The sequence below is a fragment of the Botrytis fragariae genome (genome assembly GCF_013461495.1).
Source record: "Botrytis fragariae strain BVB16 chromosome Unknown tig00000050, whole genome shotgun sequence".
Classification (NCBI taxonomy): Eukaryota; Fungi; Ascomycota; class Leotiomycetes; order Helotiales; family Sclerotiniaceae; genus Botrytis; species Botrytis fragariae.
In genome coordinates, this window is record NW_023500992.1 from 1,112,718 (window position 1) to 1,137,867 (window position 25,150).

The 25,150-nt window shown below is 42.6% G+C and overlaps 1 protein-coding gene across 1 annotated transcript; it reads right to left on the reverse strand.

Moving 5' to 3' along the window:
• Positions 1 to 11,641: 11,641 nt before the first annotated feature.
• Positions 11,642 to 12,949, reverse strand: Bfra_004354 (putative c2h2 transcription factor protein; the record flags this gene model as incomplete). The annotated part of the gene is made up of 1 exon (XM_037334761.1): positions 11,642 to 12,949. The coding sequence occupies one exon, from the start codon at positions 12,947 to 12,949 to the stop codon at positions 11,642 to 11,644; it is 1,308 nt and encodes a 435-aa protein (XP_037193295.1).
• Between the last annotated feature and the right edge of the window lie 12,201 nt (positions 12,950 to 25,150).

Genomic DNA, 25,150 nt, shown 5'->3' on the forward strand with positions numbered 1-25,150 from the left:
GGGTATACCAGGGCAGTATATCACTCTAATTGGCTTTGACCTTTATAGAAAAGAGTGAACAACTCGCAGAGAGGCTCTAATTCCCTGGGTACCCGGAGGCTTTCCTGTGTGGTGCTGCATATAACGGAAGACTGATTATTAGAACTTCAAATATACCAATAATGATCACACATGTCCGATTATATGACTCACTATTGTGTAGTCAGAAATAACTTCAACTTTAGATAATAATCTAGAACAATTATATCCGTATAATTTATATCTCGGTTACTTGGGGTATCGAATGTGCCTGGCAACTATTCTATGGAGTAACCATTCTGTACAAGCCAAATGCCTTGGGTAAGGCACGAGTGCCCATGCCAACTCGTAAATAGAAAGATGCAATCCTTCGCTTCAAAAGAAAACGCGGCAAACGGATGAAATTAGAATTTGCCAGCCTCACTGTCAGATTCTGTAGAACTTTGACGGGCGTTTGGATTCGAACTGGATAGAAAGGTTTTGAAATGGACAACACACGAAGTTTTCTCTTGGGAATGAGCATGATTGGTGATGGAAAAGTGAATTTAATGGTATGGATTGGGATTGGCTCAAGGAAGGTTAATAGTATACCCGTGTGGGGTTAGAAATCGACACAGGTTGAATTCCTAAGAATATATAGGGCATGTTAAGATTGAAACGTTTGAAACCCCACCTATGAACTTTCAAGGTGGTCTTGGTTTTGCTCGTGGTTTGCGGCTCTTAGCCTCGTCCGATAATGTAATATTTATATTCAGTGTGGTATTGCCCCGGATCTCTGCAGCACATAGTATTGGACGAAATTGGAACTGGACAGGTGCGCAGGCAGCCGTATGCATAATGCATTCTTCAAACACTCGATTTCATAGGACGTAATATGTTGATTCTCTAATATTGGAGAGTCAGACTCATGCAACGTGCTTTTGAGGTAGAGAAACAGGTTATAGATGGCTCATGGATGTTAACATACCCGGTTGGGATAACTTGCAAACGGAATCGACTCTGAAGACGAATGACGGATACATAATGGAGACTACATGATGCTATCAATGAAAAGTATTTTCATACGAATAATTTCATCACTTTGTCCATATGGCTATATGACTGAAAGTGAATATAAGATGCACAATCAAGACTAACACTTTTTACGAGAGAGGTTATACGTAAGAGGCTCAGTGACATTGCGCATTATATTTTGGGGTCATGGATTGGAATCTCCATCAAGGGGTGCTTAACATTGCGAAATGACATGATATTACATAAATGGGCATGCGACAATGGGATGTTCTTCGGGACAAAAATAAGATCGTATCTGGCGAGACGGTGTCAAAGTCACATGTTTTCCGCTCGATGTACCAAATGAAGTATGTTTCGAATTAGATTTGATATATAGGCATTTGGAACTTCATTTGAAATCCTTGTGAATAGAATCCATTCGCAACCTCATGAATATATTTCGAACTCAAAATCTTATGTTACATCAAGTAATGCCTCTGTAGAGTATGGCAGGAATAGAACAGTGTTGAGACATAAACATGAGACAAAGACGTAGATATTAACGGCCAAATCATCACCTTGGCTCGAACATTTTCTACATCAAAGTACTAGTTGCAATGTAGGAATGACTATCGCTACAAGCTTGGGATGAACTATTCAGATGACGCTGCAGAGCAATACGCGAAGGTCGACATTTCTTTTCAGTAGTCAACATTTGAAGCGTTCTTTAAAAATATTTGTGGTCTAGTATCCGATATGAAGTTATTATCCTTTGATGATCAATAAACTAGGACTTGAGTGTTCCTTTTCCACTTGGATCATATCTCGTCAAGCCACAGCCCATAGGACAACTCAAAATCAACCATCTCTCCACGATATCCCCGACACTTCCTGATTTCTGCCACATGATACTAAAATTGCCAGCTAGTAGGTATTTTCCACTGCTATCAAAGAAAGCATACTTTAAAGATCGGAGAGAATAATACGGCCCGATAGAATCAATGATTCAAAATGAATCAAACTCCCCTATGATGCCTTCACATGGAAGATAAGATGGAGATATAACAAAACCAGATATATGTGACGCGAACACGGGACAAAGTTCTAGATGTCGAAAGATGCACAACGTGCTTGATTATTAGAATTAGAAATCTTGCTTCGATAACTGATGTAACCAATGCACAGATTTTGCAAGCCACTGTAAAAGAAATACAACATGTCAACTCATCATTACTATATAGAAATTTTACCTTGTGAATCTTGAGTATCGTTTTGGTACTAATAAAACAACCAGCCAGTTACCAGTTATGTGTGCCATAACTCCCCACGATCTTCCAGGGTGCACATAAAGGGGAAAATCCAGACTCGCTTATCCTTCGGGGCCTTTATCGCTCCCCTGAGTATGTCTCTCCTCGAACTTCGGCAAACAAAAAGATATCATTTTTACCTGTCATATTTTGATTCTCCAAACACAAAGAATTGATAAAGCCGACACACTCAAAATCTTCTGGTGTTCGTGATTCTTGCCCTGTATGGTGTTGCTTACTAGACCTCACAATTAAAGTTTATGTAGGCCAACACTCCAATCGCACTCTTATCTCACACTTTCCAATTATTGAAGCTTATCATTTTCAATATCCCCACGTAGCAATTACCCCAAGAGACCCCCACAGAGGCATATCGCCGATCGAACAACATGGTAACATCGTGAAGTGACATCGTTGGAACCGTCAATTCCGAACTTCAATGCACTTGCGTGGTCCGAGATGATACATCACATTTCGCTCTTTTCGTCGTCGCGAATTTCTTCTTCTTATCTGAACGTGTGCATCGGCTACCGTCGTGTTACCTAAAAGGTCCTTTTTCCGATTTTACCCCATGATGGGAAAAATTGAAATGGGTGTTCACGCCGTACAAGGCGGTTTGCGAGGATCCACGCTAGCTGAATTCTTATCATATCCATGGTATCACCAGGATCCCGTTCGTATGGCCATCTTGCTTTCGTACCTGATTAAGCTCCGTATCGATTGTGCTTCATCGGGGATGTTCAATAATTATTTATTCTTGAATTAGATTTTTTCCCCCTTTAATGTTCATGTGATTTCGCACGATATTGGGAGCAAAATACATAGATCAACGCGAAAATTTCATGTCATCAACGTTCATCTTGTGCTTACAGTGCCGAAGAGAAGTATTCACCCACGAAACATGAATAGGTTCGGAAACGCCCCGAATATGGCTCACGCACGACATATCTAAGACCATGAATTACGCCCCACGCTATCAAGACCAGCATGATGTTCTACGAGAAATACCAAGAATCATGATATTATCAGCCGTGTCTGTCGGAAGGACGCGAATTGAAAATGTCCATCTTCGTATCTCCCATATTTCCATAAACGACAATGCTAATTGAGTGGACGATCCGCGCCAAGCAAAAGACTTCTAGTATTTCTCCAGGAATTGGAATCGCGGGGTCGATGGCGTTTGATCAATGGTACGGAAGATACATTAATTGTGAGGCGCTTGAATCCTGCTCTCCTCAAAATCACTCGCTCCGAAGTCACACGGCGCAAAATGATCAACATGCTGTACTGCACGAATTACAAAAAATAGGTAGATAGAAGATACGTTGCAAGATGAAGCTCGTTTGAAATAGTGTTGTGGTTTCTCTTCGGATGACTTTTACCCCAGATCTTCACATTCGCCTCATAAAATTATGGAGTTGTTCTCCCGGAATTTCGGACCGTGCAAGCATGTGCTGTTTTTTTTCTATGTTGGATATCTGATTGATGTTATTGAGTGGAATACTTTTAGACTTTTTAGAAAGGACAGTCAGTAACACATGATGAAAAGATCGTCAGTTTTTTTCTTTCCTCAGCAGATAGTTTCACTATTCTTGTCCTTCGGCACAAAAAATTCAAGCAGCACTGCAGAGCGCAGAAAAATTGACCGGCATGATTCCATAATTAGAGTGTTTGTCTATCACGACATTGATTTTCTCAAACACACATACATACTACCTCTCATCCGGTCGATCTCGGAATTACAGCTGTCCTAAAACTTATCTGGCCATTTCAAAGTTTATTGGTCTACTTGTCTCCCATCGTACCATGTTTGCTTCGAGCAATAAGAAATAAAGAGCAAACAAACAACCGGATCATATTCCAATAACGATTAGGCTTTCTCGGTTCCCACCCCTCCGGAATAAATGAAGCTTCAAGTCGATATATTAAAAAAACCGTTCAGGCAATGCAAGATCACTGTTCCCCAAATTGGGTGGCGTCTGCAAAGCACTGACTATTCTTCTTCATCCTTGAGCTTTACTTATCAGGTAATATTTCGATTGAGATGTATGAAGTTTATTCAATTCTCAAAGAGGTAGTAGTTATTTTATTCAAAGATAATTACCTCAACTTTTCTCATAATGGTAGAAAAAAAATCGAAATAATTGAAATGATAAAGTTTCTCTTCAAGTTCACTTAAGGTTTCTCTCCACATTATCAAACCCCGCCCCCCGCATTTTAAATCCTTACCGAACAAACGACATACCTAATAAATAATACGTCTAAAATGTGAAAATAGTATAGAAATTCGACTTTCTGCGCTTTTGGTTATTGATGAATTGTTAATATAGTGTCCCGCATTTGCTAACATACTGGCACCACTTACTACCCTTGACATATTCTAAAATAGCTTTCTCTTATCTCAAATCTCTCGCGGGATATCAATAGGCAGAATTACGAGGTGTCTCTAGATCTCAAAATTTACCTACCTATTATAAGCCCAGGCTTTTACGGCCTCGCCGTGCTCAATAATGGGGCATACCAGTACTAGCATAATTAACTATAGCCATCTGAGGTGAGCGCTGGCCGATTAGGTCAGCTTGTGGCTCAGCCCTGACGAATTTGACAATAGACGAGGATTATGGAATCTAGAAGCATTTACTGGTATATTGCATGGAATGGAAAGTGATATTCTATAGACACCGCTCTTTTCAAGGGTAAATGCCCCCACGCAGCTTCAGTCTGGGGTATCGGTTGATTCGATCACATCTTTTTTCATTCGTCATCAGATGGCTTTCCCAACAATACCTATCTAGTTCAAGAAGAGAGTTTGACTGCCTGCTTAGCTACTTCTTGGAGAATCCACTCCGGAAGATAACGATTCAAAATGGTTTACAATAGTCATACATTTCATATCATTACGAAATGGTTGAAGTCAACAAATGAATCTATTCAATCACCACACCATACATTTCCCCGATCGTGTTGAGCTGATTTGACAAAACTTTATTTCCAAGGCTGTAGTTCCATAATCGTCATCTCCGCTGTCAAATGCAGGTCAAAATCTGGGGAGATGATCTTTATGTCAATGCCAAGCCGCCTTACAAGATCGAAAGTTTTCTCCTCAATTTCCCCGTCGATTTCAATGTTCATCGTATTATTCATTACTCGTACTCAAGTACCTTTTTCTGATGATTTATCTTTATCAAGTGAAACAGAACGAGATGGATTTTCCCCTCACTTTCACCCATGAACCATGAGATGGTCACGCGAGTTCAAACAAGACCGAATGGAACTTTCCACGACATAAAGATCTGATATTCGAAATCTTGAATCAAAGGAAAATCTATCAACTGTCTCAATGTATAATTATTTCTTCCGTCTTCTCATTGGTAATGATCTACAGCAGTAAACTTTAACGCTCTAGATTTTTCTGAAAGTTCTTGTGCTACACGCAAAATATATGTATGTTGCGGAGATCTTTAGAACAACGTTCGGCTTTTCTTCCCCGGATGATGTGCTCAATGTTATACATGTATCATATTACCATTTCCAGACACTTTTATCCTCGATAACAGAAGAGATCTATCCCTGGCTTCCTATATTACAGTTTGGGTATAATACCTTAACCTCCTTGGCTTTCAACATTCATGCTCATTGCTACTTGAGATAGCGTTCTTTTTCCTCATAGAATCTTCAGGTTTTAGAAAGTCATATGTAAATCTACTGAAGATTGGATAAATTCCGGTACCACGGTTGACTTTGAAAAATCCCTATTTATCATGTTACCCCTTTTCTCCGATGCTCTTAGGCTTTCAGACCCTACACCTCATTTGTTTTGCAAAGTAGATATGTCACGTTCCACCGTTCCATTCACATCTTGTTTTTCGCTGCCTTCTGATCTGCGCCAGTACCATTCTAAGCTCCCCTTATTCTCGCTTCCCCGCCTTTACCATTTCCTCAACTTCTCTTCGGAAGAAACTTCCCATTCTCCCGGCTTGCCATAACACAAAAGAGCTGTATCTCGTCTCCTTCGCGTCTGATCATCCCTCAACAAACACCCTGATATCATCCAGGCCGTTTACCAATTTTCAATAGTGTTTACTATCAATATAGCCGCAAGATAGTCATTATGACCAGCCAAGAAATAAATTAAATGCACGACATTCTAACGCAGAACATCAGACTACCAGATTCCTGGATTGAGCCTCGCACATATTAACATCATCGATTTGACATTATCCTATCTATAAACTCAAAATTAGTACCAGTGTATCTTTCTTCCTTCCCGTCTTTGAATCACGAGCTTTGAATCATTCATGAAATGACTGACCACGAGATGATTGTCATCGGTAGTACCGAACTACGGCAGTCATTCATTCGCACATTTCTCCATGCCATACCCCAATAATACCTCATTCGCATCTAATTCATCAATTGCATAAATGGAATCAGATCATCTTCATCTTCGCCATATCTCGCGTGTCAACGTCGTATCCCGTTTCAGCAACAGAAATCTCATCTCTCCCTTCTCTTCTTCGTATCACCCTGAGACACCCTCCTTGCTCCGGTAAGAGTATACCGAGTACAATATATATTGCATGGGGCGTGTTCTTGGAAGGCGGATGAATCTCAACGGGTTTTAACCAAGGCCAGTCGGCCTTATCTCTCATTATCCCCTGGGAACCCGACTTTGGCAAAATGGAGATACGAGGAGCTAGTCTCTTCCTTTAATCAATATTCCATGGTGCGATATGTACTGATAAATTGGGAGAGATCTGGAACACTCCATAACCGTGATAGAAATAGAGCTACGAAATAACTATTAGCAGTTTTTATTTCGTCATCTTACAGCCTCATTCATGAACATGATAGATAGATAGGATAGTTCCATATCCATTTAGCATAAAACCATCATCCATCCACCCCTCCCAGATAAAAACCACCCCATAACCACCCCATCCCATCCCTTACCCCACAAAAACACCCCAGAACCAAGAATACCCTCACCACCCCATATGCACACGACCGCATTCGGAACCCCAACGATTGATCCGCACCACTCGCAATTCCCCTTCGCATACCCATATCTCTCTATCCCACCCCAATCCCACCTTTCATGCACCACATACCCCAGAAAGATTTCCTACCGCGGATAAATTCCCCTTTGAAGAAATATTAATTTCTCACCCGTTAAATCGCACCGGCGCCCACCGTTTCCATAACGCGGAACCTGGATCTGGAAACTTCAGCTTGCGCCCGGTGCCACAGAATGCGACTGTAACGCTTATTTCCCCTGTGTGTATGCAAGACAGATCGTATTTTATCGTCAGGTAATTTTACATCGTTGATTTGGAGGTGCTTGGTGTGAGTATGGTTGGGGGTTGGAGAGTATTGTCATATTGACACCGTTTCTTGATGTCACTTGTGTACATGTACAATTAATTGTATTGTGTGAGTTTTCTTCTTCTGGTGAATCGGATGATGGTACATGGTACGTCGAACCTTGGATAAATCTCCAGCCATGTTACTTTCTATTCGCACATGTTCTTGGAGTACACAGGTATCGTGATGTATTCAATACCCACACGTATGATCGATCTACTTCAAGACATCAATAGTGAGTGGCCCCGGGACAAAGTAGGTAGTCTGGAAATTCACAAGTATCGCAAATTACATAGAAGTACTAGGTATACAGTGCCGGAGTAGGTATACACCCTTTCGGGAGTTATATGGATGCATATCCATGTTGCGGATACTTATTCATCCATTTGATGCTACTCATTTGGAGAAGATATGGAAAGGGTAGAGTACAGCAATTTTATAAGACATCAGCACACCCATCCACTGATCGTCCTTCTCCATAGGAGGAATAGGAAGCGGAATATAGTACTGAAATATAGTGACCCGTATCGTACTGCACATGACGACACCCCCATCTATTCCTCAAACCATGCGTAGCATTCCTCAAGCACATCGAGGATACCGTGTTTCTTAGACTCAGCACATAGATCAACACCTTCCACTTATCAACACATTCTGATTATTTTCCGCAATCTCGTATCATGGATATCAAATTGTCAACCATATCAATGAAGAATATATCTTACACCATGACTGACGGACAACATTTCCCATCAATCGGAAGGAGATCCGGATTCTACCATAATTTACATATCTGAATAGACCTGAAACCGATGAGATCTGAAGGGGAAATGATCCACGCAAATCCTTAAACCGGGTCTTCGTTTCAGCTTGCATGATGTGATCTAGACCTTGTTCGTCATTGTGATATTTTCGACATCGTCAATGTGTGTTATCATGCGACACACAAGTCATTTCGTATACCATATCTTCAAAAGATACTTTCTTATCACCAGGATACTTCCAGCATATCACACCATCCTCCCTTCATACCCGTAAATAATTTGGAACATTTCCTATTCCTCTCCATGGCACAAACTATCCATCTCCTCTTCCCTCTTTTTCCTTGCTCCGCACTCGCGAAAGCTACTTCACTAGGTATACATATCGGTCCGACACTCACGTCTATGTATCCATCCCCCCCCTAGGATCAACAGAGACTATTTCTCTCTCTCCCCTTCAACCATTCTCATTCCTTTCCCATCCCGCTCGCCTGTGCATCTCATTGCATCCAGTACATATAGAAGTTTACACAAGCACTGCTACGTCACGGTAAGGTTAAAGAAAGAAGTTCCGTATATTTCAGTTCCCCGCGCCTTGATCTCCACATTGTAGTAATATCTTCCACCCAATCATGTGAACTAGTAGAAAAGTCCCTAGTCTTCTCCTACCTACCTACCTACTAAGTAATTATGTATTTTCAAATCCGCATCCGAATCATTCCATTGCATCACATCACATCTTATCTTATCTCTTCTCTGCATTACTCAACGACGATCCTCGCAGAAAACATGTGATCGTGATATCGTATCGAATTCTTCAAATAATCCCTTACCTTACTAGTACACTACCTCCCATCTTCCATACCTACAAACCATCATTTTCACATGTTAATTTTCCCTCCTTTTCCGCTTACCCATTTCTCAACACATGCCAATGCGATGCGACCTCCAACTTCCCATATCTTTTACACGTGTAATTCTTGAATTATCCCTACCCTACGATCAAAGATTCGTTCTCGAATCTAGACTTCTCGGTAATGAGGCTAGGGAATAATAGAATCTCATCATCATCGATCTCGCTTTCTCCCCCTTCGATTCCCCATTCGCGCTGCAGTCACCAATCCCGTTCATCTACCAAGCTATCCAAATCTATAACCGCAAACACCCCAATCACTCCTACCACCTCAACAACGTTCCCATCATCTCTCCTCGCCCCATAACATACAAGAAACCCCCCGACCATAACTCACAACCCCAATAAAAGTTATCGTCCCCTCTAAACTCCCACCCCTCTAAACCCCAAACTCCCCAACATACCATCGCCATCCCATCTACCATCCCCATCCCCATCCCCACCGTGCTACTCCCAAGCTCACAGAGTCTGGAGTAGATACACATATACATATGCCATATACAAATCCCAAGCGCAGGTATACCTCGTCCAAGTCATAGGATTATTCCCATTCCACACGTACCTACACACATCCCTTCCCTTTCCTTGACATCACACAGTGACAAACTCTATCCATCCATATATATCATTATTCATACCCATCCGAGAAGAAAAGAAAAGAGAAAATAACACAACATACATACATACATACATAGCTATATATATATATCATCATATCATCATATCAAAAGATCATATAGTCAAGATATACAAAAGATACAAAAGATACAGTAAAGCTGGTTCCGGATTGTTCTTTTTATATCTTACAATCCAATCAACAATCCAATCAAAAATCCAATCTACAATCGCCATCTTCCTCGACACTCCATCCCAATAACCCAGTCCAGTCCATCCCATCCCATCCCATCCCATCCGCATCCAAAAATCTGTATTCTCCATTCTCCATTCTCCATTCTCCAATCCTCCCCTCTATCTCTCATATACCTACTTATCTATGTACACTACACTACACTACACCAAACCACTCCACCCCACACTCACTCATTTACCCACCAGACCACACCCACACTCACCCCCCACACCCACCTCACGAAGAATTCAAATTCAACACAAACACAAACACAAACACATCATATTATTTCTCCATCCCATACACCCCATACATCTATCTACATCTACATCTACATCTACATCTAGACTCAAGAAACCTCCCCCTCCCTCCCTCCTCCCCTCCCCTCCCATCAATCAGCAGGACAGGACCACGGTCTCAAACTCAAAGCAAAGTAAATCAAGCCAAAGATAAGATAAGGAAGAGTGAGTCTCAATAGTGAAAAAAGTATAACTGTTCACCCCAGAAAAGCCTACATCAGATCAAATCACAACAAGCCAATAACGATTCTAACTAAACCTTTTCAATCCCAAACTAGACACATGACACTTCTTCACATAAAACAACAAATGACCAAAAATCTAAATAATGGGTTATTGAAAGTTTTTATTTCATCGCTTATTATTTGGTTTCCGCCAAATTCTATACTAAGCTAGCTAAATGCTACTCCCTCCATCATTTTACTTTCCTCTTCCACCATTTCATCCCCTGATACCTATGCTCTACTCTGCACTCTCCCCCAGCCACCCCATGCATAGCCACTATCAGGATGAAATATTTCTTTCTCCCTTGAATTTCCCCATTCATTCCCATTCCCCATCCCCAGTCCATACCGTCACCCAAATCTATAAATCCTCCTCCGGATATGTTTACGCTTCCCAAAGAATGCTGAAAATGCATCCTTAACCCTCACTCCAATCCGTGGTGAACAATAAAAAAAGCTAATGAAAACAAACATAAAAAAAAGTTGTGCCAGCCGTGAGATGCTCCATGATTTGGAGAATCAGAATCAATAGATTCAATAACAAAAAAAAAGGTAGTCTATAGTTTCGAAAATGCCGCTCTAAGTATACAACCAAAAACCCCGTCCATGCCGCGAAAGAAAACAATCAATGAACCATAGAAAAGGTTAAATGAGGAGTCGAGATGTTGACTCTGATGAGGTCGCGAGTGGTGGTTGACAAGGGGCTCGATGAGGTGATATTATTCGGGACGATGGTCTGTTATTTGCCACGTGTCGATTCGTGATAATCAAACGCCGATAGAGTAATAACCATATAATGGTGCAGATTAAAATGTTTGAAATACTCATAATATCATTGCTTTTTAAACGGGATATTGAAAATCACACAACTGCAATGTTCCCCAAAATGGAGGCTATTCCAGTGTATCATTCTCAAATCATGCGGTCGGCGAGATCATTTCCAGCAACGCTACCAGTGGTACTGCTCTGCCCACTTGTGTTGAAACCAATTTCACCCGGACTCGAAAGATCTTGTACAGCGACCGGAGCTTGAGGAACGGGTAATTTTCTCGTGCTACCATCCGTTCTTGACATGATATCAGAGATGGTAAGACCTGTTCTTGGAGCACTTGTTGTTGGCGGGGTAGGAGTAGCAGTAGAATGATATTGACCATCAAGATGTTGAGGCTCCATGGGTGCAAGAGCAGGAGTATGATGGAGAGACAGATTTCTGATACCTGGCAGATCGTATCCACCACCGAATGGTCTCAAACGAGGAGAATGCGCAGGAGTAGCGAGGGGAGTGTGATCAGGAGTTGGGGAAAGAGAATCGTGAGAGAATGTAGGCGAAGATGGTGCAGTCGACATTGGCGAATTTGGGCGGGAACGTTTCGCATGACGATGAGCATAATGATCATCTTCTTCATGAGAATGCGCTCTCGTCATGGCATAAGCTTGAAGCGAAGGAAGATGATTCCTGCTGTTGTGACTGCTGTGACTGTAATATGGTTGATGACGGGGTTGAGTGTGTTGAGAGTAATGAGTTGCTGTTGTGCTACTTTCTCTCTCGACCTGTGTCGCCGCAGTAGCTAACATGTTGATGTCGGTGAGCGGTGCTTGACCATTATTTGGGCTTCCTCCTAAACTTCTTCCATGCGGATTCAGACTCGAAAGGTAGTTGCCGCTATACGAAGAGTATGAGTGAGGCGGTGAAACATTTGGGCTACCAAGAGCGGACGCTGGTGCTGATCGAGTAATGTTCTTGTTTGGTGGCGGCATCATGGTCGCCATCGACTCTGAATGCATCGCAACACCCATTTGTGGAGCTTGTTGTGCCTTGTTACTTCTTCTCGAGTTTGGATTGTTGTGTATCCTCGAGTGTCGAGTGAGTTCATCCGAACGGGAAAATCGTTTTGTGCAGCCAGGAAACATACACGCGTGAGGTTTCTCACCCGTGTGAGTTCGAATGTGCCTAGTTTGATGTTCGAGACGGTGAAATGCCTTTTCGCACAGAGGACATTTGTATGGTCGAGGTAAATCTTGACGATCATCTCCATGGTGTCCCCCGACCATGGTTGGTGCCATCATACTCATGGCAGCCATTTCTGCTTCTCTTTGGTGTTGTTGTTGCTGTTGGATGATGGCCAATTTCTGTCTGGCAGCTTGGTGTTCCAGTTCCTGAGTAGACTGAGGAGGATTCAGTAGACTATTAAAATCTACTGCTGAAGAAGCGCGTTGCATGTGATCGCCGCCGCAACGAATCCTGTAATCTCGAACGTCGATTTTTTTCTTTTCTTTCCTATTCCTTCAATGAAGTCTGATACCTAGCCAGCAAGACTTAAGAGTACGTGGGAAGAGTCGAGATAATATTGCAAGAGGGAGTATAATCAAAGACCAAAGATGACTTTGGATAAAATTTCCGAAAACTTTTTTTGGGGGGGAGCGATGAATATTTGGGGGAATTCGTCAGTGATATATAAGTGAATGGTGGGTGAGCCTTAATAAAGTGGGTTATGTTCAGTTGTAGTAAGGCCGAAGCGGAGAGGAAAGCGGGAGTAAATGAATTGAGACTTTTGGAGGAGTCAGTGTCAATGTGTATTGATTAAATCCTTAGTGTGGATTCGCTTTGGGATTGTTCCAAGGTTAATGGCTGAAAATCAATCGGTGAATCTGATTGTTGTTATTGAATTTGGAGTTGGTGTGTTGGGTTGTGATGGGTAGTGATGGGTTGAGATGTAATGTGACTGGGTAGAAAGTAGAGTAGATGTCGTGGTGGTGGTGGTGGTAGTTGTAGTGGTAATTCCTTTTTCAACTGAGCATTGAAATGCTTACTTGAAAGACGTGTGGGAAGACTTTGACGACGGTGTGGTGTGTGATGGAAGACTTGCGTGGAATGGGTATATGATCTTTTTCTCTCTCTTCTTTTTGGTCTGTCAATAAAATCCAAATGACGGGGTAGAAGACGGAGGAGAAGATATGCCGAAGAGGGGGGGGGGTGGCCTTTCAACTTATACGAATGAGAGAAGGTTATGTCCAAGTCAAATGAAGGGTCTCAAAGAAGTAAGTGCGAAATGGCAAATGAAAAAAGGCATTACATTATCAGTATCATCAAAAGCTGATTTGGATTTATTCAGGTGGGAATGGGGCTATTTTCCTTGGAGAGAAGAAAATTAAATAATTAACCAAAACTAATCAATTAGCGTCGGAGGGCAGAAAAGGGATTAGTGGTAGAGTGAAGAGTGAAGAGTGAAGAGTGAAGAGTAGTGTAATTCAGTAGGTTTTAGTTAGTTGGTGCGAGCGAAGACAGTGAGAAAAAGGAAAAGAGGTATGGGGGCGTGGGTGTGTTGTGTCAAGTCCGGTGGGATTCTGATCGGCTCTTATCTATGTGAGCGAGAAGAATTGCTCCAAATGGATTAGCGTGGAGACATATTTGGAAGAAGACTATTTTAGCTCATTTTCATTTTCGTTACCATTTTCATCAATCATAGGGAACAATCCATCTCTCCAGCTATCGGAGGAAGACGAGAGGAGAATACAGACGCAGTAGTAATAGATTGGAAGGTCCTAGACAGAGGTAGGTATGTAGATGGTAATTTTCTGTTTGTACAATTGTGTACGATTGTGTACATACATATATACATACATACATATATACACACATACATATATACATATATACATACATCCATACATACATACACACACACACATATATATATATATGATATGTATCCCTCCTTCCTTCCTTCTATCATCCATCACTTCCTCCAATCGAGTCATGGACTTGTTATGACTACCACCCACTACTTCATCTCAGTCTGGACTTCCTTCCTTCCCTCCCAACAGGGCTTGAGAGGATGTGATCATAAATCGCCAAAGTATAGCCGTACCTATCGTATCTGATATCTGGGGATCATTTAACTTTCCTCCCCCTCCCCTCCTCTCTCTCTCTCTCTTTCATCTCTGTCTTTCATCCCCCCCCAATAATTCCAAGTTTGTTCCAACCCTCAAAGGGAAAGGACGACTCAGTTATCTATACCCCAGACAAACGCCAAAAGAAGTAAACCACACCCCCACAAAATACAAAAGATAGTCAGGGACTACCAGGGAGTGGTGATTATTGAAGAAAAAAGAAAAAAGAAAAAATCAAGTGTGTATATATGTTTACATGTATATATGTATAACCTTATGAACAAGCACAAGATTTCATGGATTTATTTATGATTTATTCATACCTCATTAGTCATTCCATTCTCCATTCTCCATCCTCCATCCTCCATCCTCTCTTTCCGATTTATCCCTCGATTCTTGCCTTCTCTTCCATGCATAGCCAACTATCCATCCATCTCCTGTTCTTGCCTACCTACGACCTACCACCTACTTCTACATACTCAATCCATCCCTCCCCCCCCTTCTCTCCTCTCTGCATCTGGTAATGTGGTAATGTAGCAATAAGGTATTATGCGCTTCTGCGACTTTGCGGTGCGGTACTGCATGTACCGTTAGTCGATGTACCTTTTCTTGGCTGTGTACAACACGAATACATAACATTACATTACAATACCACACGAGACATCGCTGTACAACAATTGCTTTTCTTTTTGATCGTATATCCTGTAACACTTCTCACTTACCTATCTTGACATGAGCGGTACCGTGAAGAAAGGGCGACATGGGTCTCCGTAGGAAAGAAAAGGTGGCTGAAAATGTTAAATAATGCCCTGCTTCTCTTATGCTCGGCTTTCCTTTGCGTTGCTCTTGGCCCTAATGTAATAATTCGAAATAAGGATTTAATCGGTGATTAGCAAGAGACACCACCCCCAAAATGATGATGCATGAGAATAAGACGGATGATTCTTTAAAGGGTCAACGTAGGACTGCCCACACTCGCTTTCGCTTTCTCTCCTCTCTCAAGCCACACACTCCGCGTTTGAAACTTTCGCGTTGGGGGTGGAAGATGGCGTGCGTATTCGTCTCTTCCCCGGGTAACCTTATTATTATCCCATTACTCGCTCATCTCACCGGGTCAATCTCCATCGTATTTGCAACATGTTCATTACATTCTGTCAATTTGACATCTACCTAATATGAATGGAGTAGTAAGATGTAAGATTCGAGATGGATATGAAGAGGCTGCATACTTTGTAGGTTGGTCGGTTGGTTAGTAGGCAGGATGAAAGTATTATGTATGGATATTATGTATTCTGTATATATAGAATACGTAGTCAGTAGTCTCCTCTTCCTCAATGATGTACCGTGTACACTCGGCCCCATATTCAAAGACAAGACGAGCATCATATTAGTGTGATGCATGAAAGAAAAAAAAAAAAAGGAGAAAATTAATAAAGAAATCAAAAATGGTATGACATGATCAACATTCGAATCATGGTCTGAGATGAGAGGTCATCGATCTCCTGTTTTTTTCACATGAAGAAACCCTCCATTTCCCCTTCCCTTCCTTCCTTGAAACCCGTTCTCCACCGGTAGTTGTGTTTTGCTTTGCGAAGTTTGCTGGGAAATCTGAGAAATCTCACTACGTCCTGCGGATCTGACCTGATGGTTACAGATGCACGAGCAGAGCTAGAACACCTTCTTTCCGAGAACCAGAAGACTCTGAACGCTAGAGTTTCCGCAGGTACACTTCGGTACGGACGGAGGTAGGATGTGAAGAATCTTGCGAACAAAAATAAGTACCGGAGCATGTTAATGCAGGGTGCTCAAATCCGTTAGAGACGTTTCTTTCTTGACACGCTGGAACTTTTGTGGGATGGATTATGGATGATGGCTATCTATCTATCACATGTTGAGACATACCAGACATTGATGCTCTAACTCTTCATCTTGCCGACGTTCGTTTCGTTTGTCAGCGGAATCGTAAGAGAATGTTATATTGGATGCTACAGCATGATTACTGTGTGGGAGTAGGAGTGGATGGATGAGATTCACAATAATTGTAATACATTGCGAGAGTACATACCACCAGAAGTAGTATTTCAAAGCATAATCAGGAGTTTTGGTCTGACCTCCGTCGTCCCCCTTGCTGGTTGGCGTATGTGTATGTGTGTAGTGGTGGCACAGTCCGCATGTGTACACGACGAGAAATAAAATATGATACCAGGGAGGAAAATCCAACATGGCGCAAAAACGTGGGGTGGGGAATGTGGTCGCATGTGTGTACTGCAATATGGCAGTGTCTGCTGAAAACGAAACGCCAGAGATTCCCAAATCACTATCCCTCATTCATGCATACATCTCATCATCCTGAAATTGGGGAATGAATCCATCCATCCCTTCCTTCCATGTCTTGATTCATTCCGATTCGACGTCGTGAGTGTACTTGATACTCAATAATTCTCATCCTTTAAAAGATGGGAGAGAAAAATGACTAAGCCTCCTAACTGCCACTCACCCACGCACACATACATACATACATACATACATACATACATACATAACATCTCCAATCCAGCCTCTCCCCCATCCCTCCCAGCTGAAAACTACACGCAGCAACATCACATCCTCACCACCCAATCTACGCCGACTACCCATTAACGAAACGCGAATCAAGGACAGGCCTACCTCACCGCATCTCTAACCGGGCGTGGAATCTTCTCACCCAAAGAATTTTTCACAGTAGAAATACAGTCAGACAATGATTGATTCAAGCCAAGCCAGCCCATCTTCAAATAGTAACAATAGAAATACAGCCTCTCCGCGCTTGCCTCATCTATGTTCCTGAATATGCATTTCCCCATCCCCAGAGGTGGATGAGATGTACCGGTACCCCATTAGCATGATGATGATCCTCACATCCAAAGGTAAGTTGGAGGGAGAAGGAAAGTTAAATATCTACTGCTTGGTCTGTCTGGTATTGTGTACTCCGTAGACACAGAATCGCTCTGCAATCACGAAAAGTATCGCATGCAAATATGTTATTTGGCATTATGTCACATCATCTCATCTCATCTCATCTCATGGCAAGAAAGACAAGACAAATCAAGGGTACCGATCTCCATCTACCTCGTCGGATTCCACAAATCACGAAAAGCCGTAGACAGAATAAACAAGATATCTCTACACAGATGACCCAGCATCTTGCTTGGAGAACCTACCAAAACAAGGGATGCATTTCAGCCTTGTTATTCATAAATTCTTCTCCCGCATCTCAGATTCGTTACTTCGGATAGAGAGATGGATTCTTTTATTTATTGTATCTTACTTTATTGTATTGTATTTTAGGTTCCTTGACTCTACTCTCGGGAGGATTTTCTTATTCCTTCTTATGATCGATGTTATTAACTAGGTTTACGTGTTTCCCTCCCCTTCTCCTCCCCTATTATGTACCTGAGGCGAGCGAGCGAGCGAGCTTTGAGTTTTCTCATACGAGAAGTACGGAGTTCTTGGGGTGAAGAATTTACAGTTTGGGGGGGTTTGGGGAGGGAGTGTTCAATTTGATGAGGATCCTGGAGGATTCCATTTCCTTGTATTGTAATTACATTTCCCGTTTCCTCGTGGGGATTGGGTACGCTGGTTTATCTACCCTCTGTACTCTGTACCGTACGGTACGGGACTTTCGAGACAGGATCTAGATCTTGAATGAGGCGTTGTGCTGCGGACGCCGGACGGATTGAAGATCGTCGAACTGACTTTCTTTGGGTTTCTGCAATTGAAACCTGGGGTACACACACACATTTTACGTTTGTTTCTCACAATTGCCTTTCTTCTTTCATCTCTTTCTCTGGTTCCTTCATTTCACTCACATACCAAGAACCCATAAGAATCATACAATTTCAATTTCCCATCCCTTCGTATTCATTGAATTGTCTGTAATGTAACCGCTGGCCGCATACATACATACATACCTGTCTAGTAACTAGTTAGTCGCGCCACAGCCTGCCCCAAAAAAGAAAGGTACAAACTACAGGCCACGAAGTACATTTCTTTCGCCCCCAAGATGACAGGCCCAGCAGATACAAGACAAGCCACACAATGGTTGGGTGATGGGGTATTGACTCTCGAGAAGGGAGGGGTTTTTGGAAATTGTTCCAAGACAACTCAGAGATGGCAAAATATGTTTCGCATCTGGATGGGTCCCGCATGGAAATGGAAACCCCCTTATTGTGTTGGAATTGGGAGAGGATGATTTTCTCAATGGAGTATTCATTAATGGAATGTCTAATTATTGCCTTGGCTGGCTTTGTTTCTTTCTCTCTTGTGCTGCGGCTGTGATGTGGTGTTTTGTTGTCTTTGTTGAACCGCAACGAAATCCCCTGAACACGTGCATGAATAGCTATTTTCATCTACAGAGTACATTGTACAAGATGGCTCAAAAGCACCAGCCACGATTCCCGAAATCTGGCATCCGCTGGATCCACTGTATTCAATACACTCCCTCCCTCCATTATTCAAGCAAAACCCACGAAATTTCTCCGGAAGCTAATACAGTATTTGCTCTGAGAATTCCCCACTATCTGATAAGCAATACACGCCGGTGGCGATCCACTCCAGCTTTTTTTTCTCTCGCTGCCCCGCCGAGTTTCCCAATATTGATTTGACAAGAAAGACTACCTAGGTAATTTTTCCCGCTGTCCTCTAGCACCTTTCAGGGTAGGTGGTTGAGATTGCGAAAACTCTGAGAAGAATCTTCAGAGAAGGAGAGGGAAAAAAAAAAAAAAGGAAACACGCGAACCCCAATTCATCTCCAGTTTCGCGGTCAAGCCACGCAAGAGAGATTCATGTTTCATAATACCCTACGCGGACTGACTCGTAACGAGTCATTGATTCGGAAAGGGAGGGCTCGGTATTACCCCGTGTTTATCACATTTAAGATGGGAGGGTCTCAGGCTTTCTCCTGTGAGTGTTTATGACGACAAGACTCTCGTAAGACAAGAAGGTCTTGATGGGAGAAGGGAGAGAGCAGGAGGAGGAGGGGAAGGTTCTATCTGAAAGAAAGATTGAGATAAAGTTCCCAAGCCATCCGCGAATATGTCAACTTCCCTTCCACAGCGGCTCCCCAAAATAGCGAACCTACCTGCTTACCTGTCGTACCTGCACAAGTGATTACATATTCCCAAGTTTCTAACTCGATATATCGTCTCCATACATTCCCTCATCATCATCCTCATCATCATCATCATCATTCCCCAATTTCCAATTTTTCTCTTCACTCCCCCCCCCCTCCCCCAAAAAGTCTTTCACAACAGGCCCTTCTTCGGTGCCCTTTCGGCCAATAACCAGCAACAAGTCAAATATCCAACCCAAATTTAAATTTGCATTGAGAGAGAAACGTCAGGAATAGTGGATAGCAAAAGTGGGCTTTCTCCAGAATCTACTCTAAACGCCCCGAGACAAAAAATGGGAAATGTCGTGACGGCGTCCTACGAGCTACGTAGGGACAAGGGACCAAGACCCCACGCTTAAAGGCATGATCTCGGGGAAATAGATCGAATCCACTTTATTTTGTCATATTTTTTCTTCATCTCGTCGGATTTAGGAAAGTTGGGAAAAGTGCGCTTTGAAGGGATAGGGACGGACGGAAGCTATGAATTTCGTGAGGGCGATCATTTTGGAACTAGTCGTGGGAATAGCTTCATGTTTTCCCTGGCCCTTTCGAGAGTCATACCGGTATCTGGGCAACGCAAGATCTGCAGATATTTGAGCTTTCAAACAAGGGTGGATACCGGGAGCTTGGGCGGATAGAACCGGCACGAGCGGATTTAACTTAGTGTGGAGTAAAGGGTGGACAGAATGGTGGACTGAATGGTGGACAGAATGGTGGGGTCTCCATGTCCAACCGCCGAGGTTTTGAGCGAAAGCGAAGGAATCACCTAAAGTAGATTTTCATGTTCTGACCAATCGAGAAATCCTTGTTGTTTTCTTCAAGAGAAGACAGATTGCATGAGTTGGTAATGATGAATGAAATTCGTGACAATGAGGCTATTCATATGTGATGTGAAGAGGAAGATCGGTTTGACTCTTGTGATCCGCCGTAGTTTTACCCCTAGTCTGATTGTTTTCTATTTTGGTCTTTGTGCGGGTGAGGATCCTCGTCGCCAAGATTGCTTTCGGCTGTTCGACCTTCTAAAGGGCTTCTAGAAGAAAAATCACGGGTTCGGCTAATCCGTCACCGTGTACGGAGTGTAATTGGTGGACTTTCAGTTTCGCCGACGTTACGGAAGCTGGAGAGTTAAACCTGGGGCACAGTTTGGAGAGCATGAGAACATGTTGGGGGTTGGGGGCTAGAGACTTGAAGGGCGGGTGATGTTAAAATTTGGTATGGTGTTATCTCTAATAAGTTTGCTCTCTTATCTTTTTCACATTTGCTATCTATTAGATATTGAGAAATGGCTTTATCTTTTCCTTGTTTTGGTAGATGGCTTAATGACCATGACCAATGTGGGAAGAGACATATGAAAATGTTATGAACCAAACCTGGCTCATTCGGAATCTGACTCGTATTCGAATTTGTTTACCCCGGCGTCTCCAGATTATTAACATCGTTACCTTTGTGCTACCTGCACAGTAGTCCTGGTCTGGTCTTCATAAAATCGGCGAGTCGGGGTCAGCGAAACCGTTATTCAACACGACGTCTACTTTCGGGGAAGTGAGAATATACGATATGGTATACCAAAATGAGGCGCAGTCGACCGTGTACACCTAAGCATAACAGAGTCAGCGCTCTACATACCTATCATTCTTGATTCAGTATGGGGGTTTCTAACAATGTTACAGCTGACGCTGATACGATTGTCTCACACCAGGGTTTTTTTTCCAGTAGTTAGTGACGCCTTCACGAAAACACAAGATTAGTTTTATACGTGGGGGGTTGTACGGAGGATGGGAGCTGAGGTTTGAGAACTGGGGTAATGAGGATCCTTGTTGTGGGGTCAGTAAACGCGTCTTTTTACTCCCGTTCCCGTCCAGTGACTGAACTTTACTTATCTTTTCCCTTTTGTAAATGGTTACCGTGGAAAGATAGGCTTCGGACAACTCATCATCGAAATATAACCCTGAAGGAAGAGATCCCATTAGATTGTTCTCCATATTCATACTTTTGAAACACAAATCCCCTCCACGAATAATAAGACTCCATTGAGAGTCTCGATATTGTTTCCAGTAGATTTGAGCGCTTGGTATTGCATCAAATGCATTGAAGATCAATGCAACGGGGAACTGTGATTGCTTCGCCGGAGAACATGGGGTTGTGAATCGTCATGTTTCTCTCACACCAATTTTACGATAAATAATATCAGAAACCCTAATTTCAAAGGGGTTCATTCGGCTGTTCGGATGTGCAGCGGCGGAGTGATACTATTCGAGCGTGGAAAGGGGGATGAATGATGGAACGGCCGCCCGGTCTTCCATCTAATTGAGCCTCTAAGGATAATGTAGATTCATTTGGCATTCACAAAGTAACCTTACTGGATGGTGCTTCTCTCATAGGATTTTCATCCCAGTTAATGATTATTGTATTAACCAGGGATGTATTGGATTTCGAGTGAACGAGAGATACACAAATTGCACGATATTGGTCTCAAATGGCGCTCTGAGGGAATCCTAGCCGGAAAAAGAAAGAAGCACAACTTTGATGAATGCGGGGCCGATCATACCCCAGGACTAATTTGTGGAGGGAAGAACGAACACCCGCATTGCCGGGTAATTCCAAAAGGGTAATTCGTACTCAGGCACGACCCCCCTAATCAGGCCTTGTACCGTATTTTGGGCCATCAAGGTGAAGATGGAAAGGGATAGATCACAGGAGAGATGGAAGTAGGAACGCAGTTTGAGATATCACCGTGCGTGGTGATACGGAGGCCATGTTCCGAAAGTCAGATGTGTTATTGATCATCAAGACAAGATTCATGTTCATATTGGGATGGGAAATCAGGATTTACGGTATATCATCTCAAAGATGATGACATGGTTATGACTATGTGACTTTGACCAGATCTAGATGCAAAAAAGCCTAGCAGATCAGTGCATGAAAGTTGTGCTCGAATATATCGATTGCACCACAGAATACATCCAATACTTCAAGTAGTTCAATCTATTGGATCGATAGATATCTAGTCTAGACATCCAGCCTCATCTAAAATTAATCATCGTCGAGGGGTTTCGGTTCACGCACATTTCCACTAATTCCGATGCTCAACAAACTTTCTCAATTGCCGCAACTAATTCCGATTCTACGAACTTCCTTTTGTCTGTCCTCTTCAAACACGTGGGTGCATTTTCACATCTAATTTCAATTTTCATCTAAAGACATCTAAAGACACGTGATATTACAAAATCATCCCACCTGCGCATAGTATATAGCATACGATACGATACCATGTATTTGATGGACGGCTTTATTGTGGATCTTGATCCTCAAATATCTCCATACTTTCACATTAACAGAGTGGATTCCGAAATCTCCCGGTCCTTTTATCCTCGTACCCTTTGAGCACTTTGAGCTACTCGTCTGTCGTATCTTTTGTTGGCTGTTTCGATCCCGAGGTATCCCTCACAGGTATCCATTTCGGCCTTTTTTTTCATCGTGGGGCACGTTTATTGAATTTCATGGGGAAAAGAGACACGGTGATTATTACGTCCGTAGACATTGTGAAATTAGATGAGACGGATGAGTTGGTATGCTGATAATTTCTCCGTCGCTACTGTGTGAATGGGTTGATGTCCGCGGCGGATACTCTTAACGCTGATGAGAAGAAGCCAGTTCGCAAATCAGGAGAATTATGCGCCCCATTCGCAGACGTGCAAAACCGAATGAATGGCTAGATACCGCTTTCAGCTCCGAGCGGCGCGAAAAATGATGCTATCGTGAGGATGAGCGTGTCCATTTTGTCCGAAAACCGCAAATTAAATTCCCCATACCTTTTTAAGGGCGGGCGATAAGCTTTTTGTTAGTGGTGTGCTAGGCCTTAACATCGATGCATGTTGCTGCGCTGCATTCACATACATCTAGGATATTGGTTGTGGGAATGTTGGATCAGACATGTGAAAAAGTCGATGGATTCTATTTTATTATTCTTGTGCAAATTTTCAGTCCACTATCCGTTTTGGGTAGGAGGTAAGGAAACTGATTATTATACCCCATTTTGCCAATGATACTCTTTTATATTGAATTTATTGGGGACCCCAGACCTAAGAGGCACTACTGCTTTTTTTCATAGAGTAACTAATGCAAATCTCCATGGCATGCCAACTCTAACTGTCAGCTTGGAGATACCAAAGTATCGGGTAAAGCTAGGGGATTCGGAAAAGTTTTCTTCCTCCTCCAGATCAAAAAGAGTGACGAATCCTCGATATCACAGCCAGATGTACCATTTCTTGCAATCGGCATTGTTACATGTCATCTTTCATATCTCGAAAACTCTATTTTATGTTTGTAGGTTTCAGTATCCCAGTTAGTCAATATTACATCACTTTCCCCGGAATCTTGCATATACGCTCGCTCTCTTTTTAACTTTTGTTCTTATCAACGCCAATTTAATGTCAAGAAACGTGCTCTAGACATTGGAGGTGGCAAGATCTGGGCACTTCTTTTACGTTCTCGAAGTTCTATTTTATGTTCCATTCATTAAGCTATCACGACGCGGCATTTCCAACTCCATGAATATGGGCTTGAGACTTTGGCTAGCTCGTGTCCCGCAGAGCTAAATGCTAGTCTAGGTCTATCTCCTAAGAAATTTTGAACAATGAATGTGGCTACAAGCCTGGTATCTAGATATGGCTTTTCAAATACGATGGCACTTACCGTTTCCCAAGTCCATCTACGGAGTATTATAGTAATGCAAATACTTTTCCCTTATCTCTTCCCTCTACGCTCCTACCCCTCCATCACCAATTCTGTCCATGTCAAATTAGCCATTGCAATCTCCTTCCTCTCGTATGATCGATCCATCCCCAAATAGTCACAGTCCCAGATATAATACGGCTTACCAACAGACAGAATTCATAAATCTCGAACCCAGCACAAAACACCAACACACATCAAGTGGGAACCAACTATAATCCAATTTCATGCTAATACGGAGTACCCCTCCAAGGTTTTCGAGAATTCCAACAATTGTTACCTACGGGCTAGTGTTGCCAAACCCCCACAATCTGACCGAATCCCGCTTGACCTATCCGTTACCATTATCAACTCTCCACCTTTTAGGGTAAAAAGGTCCTTTTAGGACTTAAGTAAGGCTTGCGAAGCCCCAAGTCCTACACAATCTTGTATTTAGCGGAGGAGGACATCCACTTAGGAAGGGGCGTGGTGATAATTTCAAGATTCTATAACCAAACTCTCCAGGGGACGGACGGGCTTTGAGAGAGAAAAAAAAAACAGAGGCCGGTTAGGTCAACAGAAAGCGCGGAGGAAGCTGAAAAATCAAGCTGCTAGACGAGGGGGAAATACGCCACATAGACCTTTATCATTCATCACGTCAAATCACG